Source organism: Austrofundulus limnaeus, unplaced genomic scaffold (genome assembly GCF_001266775.1).
Source record: "Austrofundulus limnaeus strain Quisiro unplaced genomic scaffold, Austrofundulus_limnaeus-1.0 Scaffold64, whole genome shotgun sequence".
Taxonomy (NCBI): Eukaryota; Metazoa; Chordata; class Actinopteri; order Cyprinodontiformes; family Rivulidae; genus Austrofundulus; species Austrofundulus limnaeus.
The window spans coordinates 1541500-1548466 of NW_013952466.1; the positions used below are offsets into that span (position 1 = coordinate 1541500).

General features: G+C 39.9%; 1 protein-coding gene across 1 annotated transcript in view; it reads right to left on the minus strand.

Annotated features, from left to right (window-relative positions):
* Positions 1-6967, minus strand: part of LOC106518627 (pleckstrin homology domain-containing family G member 1) — a gene marked incomplete at its 3' end in the record, with an annotated part of 44958 nt that overhangs the window by 17235 nt on the left and 20756 nt on the right. Inside the window, 2 exon segments of the mRNA XM_014009990.1 lie at positions 529-598; positions 3478-3578. Of these exon segments, the coding sequence (XP_013865444.1) occupies positions 529-598; positions 3478-3578 (171 nt within the window).

A 6967-nucleotide genomic window follows, 5' to 3' on the forward strand; every position in this document is an offset into this window, starting at 1 on the left:
TTACTTCCTACTCGTAAGCGCCCCCTCTGGTGGGGAAACGTTTTTCAGGGATAAAAACTTTTTCAGAACACCGGTAGACGGCAGCCATTACAGACGAACATGTGTTTGCTGTTGTTCGAGGAGCAGCCCGGTTACACGCATCATTAGTTCGTTATCATTACTAAGCTGCAGGACTACTTTTCCCTCTTTTTTTCACATCATGTCGCCTGCCTGGATCTGTTATTATCTCGCTCTGAAGCACAGAAGAGTGTCAGAGGTAAGCTCGTTTCAAATGCTTTTTACGATGCGGTCTCATTTCCAGCCTGAATGAAACCGATATTTCAGTTAAAATACATAAGTAAAAATATTTATCCGAGTATAATACTACACCCCAAATTTATGGGTGATTTTATGGATTAAATTTTACGTATTATACTTGAATAAATACGATAAGTAAAAGGTTACAGAGTCACACTTAAAAAAGCAAATGCTTAATTAAACGTAATTAGTCTCCAGTGTAATGAAGTGGACACATAAGATCATCTTTACCTTGGACACGAAGCACTCTGCTATGGCCACAGGGTCTGCATTGCACTTCTCAAGGTCATGAAGCAAGTCTCTGAAACAAACATCACAGAAGTCCGTAAATTGACAAGTTGTGAACAAATACCACAAGATCTGATTTCTCTTCCTTCCTGGTTGAAAAAACCTGAAAATTCAAAATGGTGGAGTTTAGGAGGAAGAGCCACTCTGAGTACATAAACTGGGTCTCAGGGCACTCGGCCCTGAACAAAAAGGAAACTTCCATGAMTTCATACAGCCAGCTCCCATGTGTAGATGTGCATGCGTGTTTTAAGAGCACACTGTGGAAAACGGCTGCTGCTGAAGTTATTGTTTCGTGGCTGAAGCGTGAGGTCACTGTGACCACTTTAAACTGCTTTTTTATGCTTCCTTTTATTAGCTGGTTTGTCTGGGTGCAGCTGCAGAGAAATGAATAGGTGGGAGGAAATGTTTGTCTCCAGATTACCATAAATGATGCTCAACAGGCCACATCGTCTGGATATAGAAGTCAGAGGCGCACAGTTTGAAGAGGTACTGGGTGGGGAAACCACAGACCTGACGGCCGCAGGAAAACTCTTAGCAGAAATGAACAAGTGGCTTAGTCCAGTTTAACCATTAGCTGGACATAAGCAACTGCTTCATTTTGCTTTTTTATCCATTATAACAAAATGTTTAGTAAYTGGTGGCAAATATATTTAGCAGGGCTGTGTATTGGCAAGAATTTTGTGATATGGGACATTTTATAACAAAGCAGTGACGAGATGATATATCGCGATACATAGAGATCCTGTAAGCAAGGGGATATATTGCAATACATGGTCTTTTTTCTCTCCAAAAAAATCTAATTTTATGTGTTTTATATGTTTCACATTTCTAAATTCATCCATGTTTTCAATGGTTGAGCCAATGTCAACTTTATTTATAAAGCACTTTTAAAAACAGCTAATTGYTGCACCAAAGTGCTGTACAGCAATCCACAAATATCACAAAACCACAATAATTGCTAAAATACATAATAAATTACAAYCAATAAKAGTAAGAACAGATAAATTACAATGCCAGGCCTTACTTTAATTAAATACCATTGAATAAAAGTGAGTCTTGAGAAGCACTCTGAAGTTTTCCAAGCTGTGAGCAGCTCTAATATGAAAGGGCAAGTTGTTCCACAGATCGGGAGCAGACACAGCAAAAGCACGATCACATTACATTATTTATTACATGTAAATCTGGATCTTGAAACATCTAGAACAGAGGTGCCCAAAGTGGGGCCCGCGGGCCAAAATTGCCCTCTCAGGGAAAACTTTTGGGCACCCCTGATCTAGAAGCATCTGGTTGTTTGACCCTCAGTGTTCTAAATGAAGACTTAACATGCAAAAGATCTTGAAGATAGGTTGGAGCAAGGCCATTCAAAACTTTAAAAACTAGCAATAAACTCTTAAAATCAATGCTCAATATGCTCATGTTTCTGTGTACCAGTTAAAAGTTGGGCTGCAGCATTTTGAATAATTTGGAGACAATGCAGGGAGGACTGATCGATGCCCTTGGATAATATATTTGTGACAGCTTTTATATTCATAATATTGATTTTTTATAATAATATGGTCACCCACCACACTAACAATAACCTATATCTGGTGCTAAAGTTTAGTAAAGAGATGAAGCGAAGCTGCTACACTCTGTTTCTGTCATGGGGCATATTAAGAGGGTAGCACGAGTATGCCAGTCACTTCAATGCTCTCACTGTTTCATATGGTTGTTGCATTTGGCCACTTCTCTACCGTCCCTCAAGGACCCCCTTCAGCTGGGGACCTCTGATGGTGGCAGTCAGAATATTGGAGAAACAGCATCCTACACAGGAGACTTTAATTTGGTTTAAAATACCCTCAAATACGGGAGAATTGGCAACCCTACCTATGCTTTAAAGGCAGCGGGGGCCGGTCTAATCTGCTCAGGTACAGCCATCGGTACTTGGTGCTAACGTTTACTCACAATGCTAAYGTTTGAGCTAGCATTTTACTCTCAGGATCCTCAGGAGCGGAGGAACCAATGGGATGGCAGACTGCTCCCAAATGGCAATCAAAGGCCAAAATACAACCCAAGAATGAACCACTGGCATGAAAAATGACATTTTAATCCCTAATTAAATATTGATACAGTGCTTTAAAGCAGTGATTCCCAACCAGGGGTACGTGTACTCCCAGTGGTACACGAGCATRTTACAGGGGGGTACGTGGAAACATTTCCCATGTGTGTAAAAAAAATAATTGATAAAAATAGGACTGAGATATGTAGGGCTCTATGATTTTCTCAATGCGAAAAATGTAGACAGAATCCCGGAATTGACTAAACAAAATAGAATCCAGTATAAAATGCAGAATCTCACAGAATTTGCAATTTTGGGTGAGTTTCTGAGGTATTTTGGATGCTGCTGCTTCCTGTACCTGCCGTTACTTGGTCTATTCTTTTAACTACTTATTCATTTTCAAGACAACATATTTATCTTTATGTTGCCTGAAAATTAAATGTTAAGGGGATCAAATAAATAATTTTCATTTAATAATTAATTGTTATACATTATAGTTTTGGAGAATCATCATTACGTTTGACTGAGGGGGTACTAGGGGTGTGAGAAAATGGCTCAGGGGGTGCACAAGTCTAAAAAGGTTGGGAACCACTGCTTTAAAGAATCAATACGGTATCAGCAAGTGAAATATTGTGATATGTTAGAGTATCTATATTTTCTTACACCCCTAATGATTTTTTTTTACCTTGACTTATGAGATCCCATTTGGAGGTTTTAAGTGAAAAGCTTCACAGAAAGGCAAAGCAATCACTTACTAAGACGTCAAGAATGAACAAATGTCCAATATCATCAGTAAAAAATGCACTTTAGCTTCATGAAAACATACTTTTTACGCAGCTCAGGGTATGCTGTACCTGTTAAAGTGGTAGATGTCACGGATGTTGCCAAAAAGTGAACCTTTATCCTCGGAGCTCAAGGCCAGTCGAGACTGGTTACTGATGCACTCCAAGTAGTCCTGCAGAGACAAAAACAAAGAGGAGTCAGTAAACGGTAGAGCTGACATCTTGGATCGTTTACTCTTTTTGGTGACATTAGTTCAGTGAGTTTTAAACTTTACTTACCTCGGCTTTACACTGGGTTGAACAAACGACAATAAATCACAATGTGACAGAAGTCCAAACAAACTAAAGCTTTTTAAGAAATGTGAGAAGTGAGTCATCCTTAGCTTTCCAACAGCATAGGCACACCTTCTTCAGCTAAAACGACCAAACATTTAGCATGTAGATTTGAATTATCCTCTAATCAAAGAGTTTTATAAAGACGAAAATCTAAAATAAGCCTTAGAAAGCTATTTAAAATCATTGATTAGCCCCTTTTTAACTTGGAGTCTCAGCCTATTGTTGATATTTTGGGTTTGGTTGGTTCTTTAATAGTTTAAACTGTTGTTGGGAAACAAATTTAACAAGCTGAAACATCGGTACGCTCAGGTGGATTTAACCTACAGTCTTATCACAGCTTTAATCACCTCCATTACGGATGTGTGCCAAGATGACTGTGGATGGTAATTTAACAAAACCTCAGGTATCTGCCCCGCAAAACAAAAGTGAAAGGTGGGATGAGAAAGAAGTCAGATCAGCAGATGTGAGGAACAGATTGTATTGTGTGTAGGAAGCATTTAGATTACAGGGGTGGGCAATCCTGGTCCTTGAGGGCCTCTATCCTGCTCCAACACACCTGACTCAGTGATTAAACTGCCTCTTCAAGTTCTATAGCAGCTTGATAATCGCCCGTTCATTCAAATCAGGAAGTTGGAGCATAAATAAGTTAAACACGCAGGACAGAAGCCCTCAAAGAACAGGATTGCCCACCCGATTTAGACACTTTTTTTTGTTTCACTGCAACACAAACTGAACAGTTGGCTGCACAGCACAAAAATTTGATGCTTCACGAACCAAATCAACAAAACTGATCCCCTGGAAAATAAAGGCCCTCCTTTGCAAATCATACTAATCTTTGTGTTGCAATACTGGCAAAGATGGCACAAATATATTCAGGCTTGAAGGGATCACACATACCATCTGCCTTTGTGCTCCCTTTTATTAAATGTCTCCTGCTTGTCTGTCTCCATCAGAGCTCTGACGGTATCTGTTCCTGCAGGCGAGTAAAAGTTGCCAACCTGACCAAAAGCGCAATTAAAGCGTACACACACACAAATGAGGTGCCATGCTCGCATACGGGATTATTTCTCAGAAAAAAAAACAAAGTGCTCTAATGGCGGCTCAGTAACAGGTTTCCAACCAGCCTGAAACTGGGCAGCACCGCAGAGCACCAGGCTGTCGTCGACATGCACAAACACACCCAGTAATCATTTCATCACCTGCAACTCTTCAGCCACAGAAAGACGAAAGAAAAAGCATTCCTTATTGATCCTCTTCGGTTTGTTTATTTTCAGTCGGCTGGTTCACTTTCTTTTTTAATTATTCACCCATTAATGTCCATGCAAGCAGAAAAACATTTACCGGTTTTAAACGGGCAATATCGTGTAAAATCAACTTTTTTGAGTTTTATATCTTGTTATAATGTTATACTCTCATAAAAAAAAAACATGCCCAAAGCCTTGCCTTGACTCATCCATGCATGTTTGAGAAATCCTGCAGCGTTTTTAGGAAGTTGAGGAGCAAAACAACAGGTGGGGACCAGAAACGCCCCTGGGACGTGTCTTTAAGCCGAACTTCCACATCACGAAGCACACCTCCCCACCCCCACCCCTCCCCACACACCCCGCCCATGACTCCTGCAGGCTCTCGGGTGAAAGTGAAACCTAACTGTCTGCTGAGCTCTCAACATTAGGTCTCACTCAGTGAAAGCTATTTTTAGATTAATCAATCAATTATAAATAAATATAAAAGAAATTAAAATGAGGTTGATATTTTCCGCAGTTTATGAAGCCGGAGGAAGATTCATAGAGAATAAATTGTGCCAGCTTGGAAACAGGAGGTGGGAAGCAATTTTACAGCTTCAGCAGAAGGGTTGGGCAATATCGGCAAAAAAAAAAATAGTAATAATAATCACGATTAATTGTGGTATTTAGCCGATAACGCTTGCATGTCCGAGTCACATGCCCAATTTAAATCACTCTAGCGGGAAAGATTTCATCTTCGTAAAAATCTGTTTTAAACTGTGTCAAAAGTACAGACTTCAGGCTATACATCAATTTTTAAATTGTGTTGATACCAAGTAAAACCGGAGTTATGATAAATAAATTACAGCACGTTTTTAAAAGATGTTTGTCATATTTAAAGCGGAGAGGAGCATCGAGCGGACTGACCGGGGTAATCCCAGTATTCATCAAATTAGTCGTCAAATGCCAAAAAATAACGGATTAAAGATTTTCTGACAATTAATTACAAACGGTGCGATCTTGCCCAACCCTGTTGTGCGTTGTTTTTACAATCTCCGGCCCGGGTCAGCTCGTAACTTTTTTTTTTTTACGTACGTAAATTTCATAACTTCGTAAGCACGTCGTTTAAAATGGTCTCTAAACAATATTTTCATTTATCGCAATCATTTCTGAGACAATTGACTGCCCAGAAAAATTTGTTATTGTGACGAACCTAGTTATAGAAGCAACTTAGCTGTGGTGTGTTCACTGACCAGATAAAAAAATAAGACATTTGAGTATCAAATGGACCACTCAAATCAGTCAAAAGAAAAACTGCCAAATTCTGGTCATCAGTAAATCAACTGGTGCATCTCCGCTTAAAATAATTGCACAAACCAGAGTTTTGGTTTCTCCCATGGACCGAGGTTAAAGAGACAAAATGTCCAGACGTGAGGGTTCGAGTTCCAGAAGGAAACAATGAAAATCCTGCCTACAGGCAGGCTGCTGGTTATGCTCTGGGTTGCATCAGGAGGTCATGTTTAGTGTTTGTTGACCGTTGGCAGTATTATGTAAGGTGATGCTTTATTAGGTACAGGGTCAAAGGTCTGACCCGGCCTGACCTGTTCACTCATCACACCCGGCCTCCGTGAACCCAACACTGAGATCAGCTCAGGCACACACCTGAAGGCTCACTCAGACATAACTTCTACAAACCSGAAGCTTTCGTGTGTTAACCATTAACCTCAAGCAGTCTTTCCCCGAAACAAAACCGTAACACTACGCTGCAGTAGGAAGCAATTACTCCGGATAATGCAAAGTGCTAACAAGCAAATCTCCTTCCTCGAGCATTTCCAAAGATCAGCTGATGCTTTCAGATTATTTCTAAATTTCTGACCAACTTCGGATGGTCYGTTTGTGCAGCTCAGTTTTAAAAGTAATAAAAAGGTGAGTGGAAAAGAAGTTCAGTTTTCTTCTTTAAAGGGATCCATGATTAGTTGTAACATTAGACTTTATTTAATAAA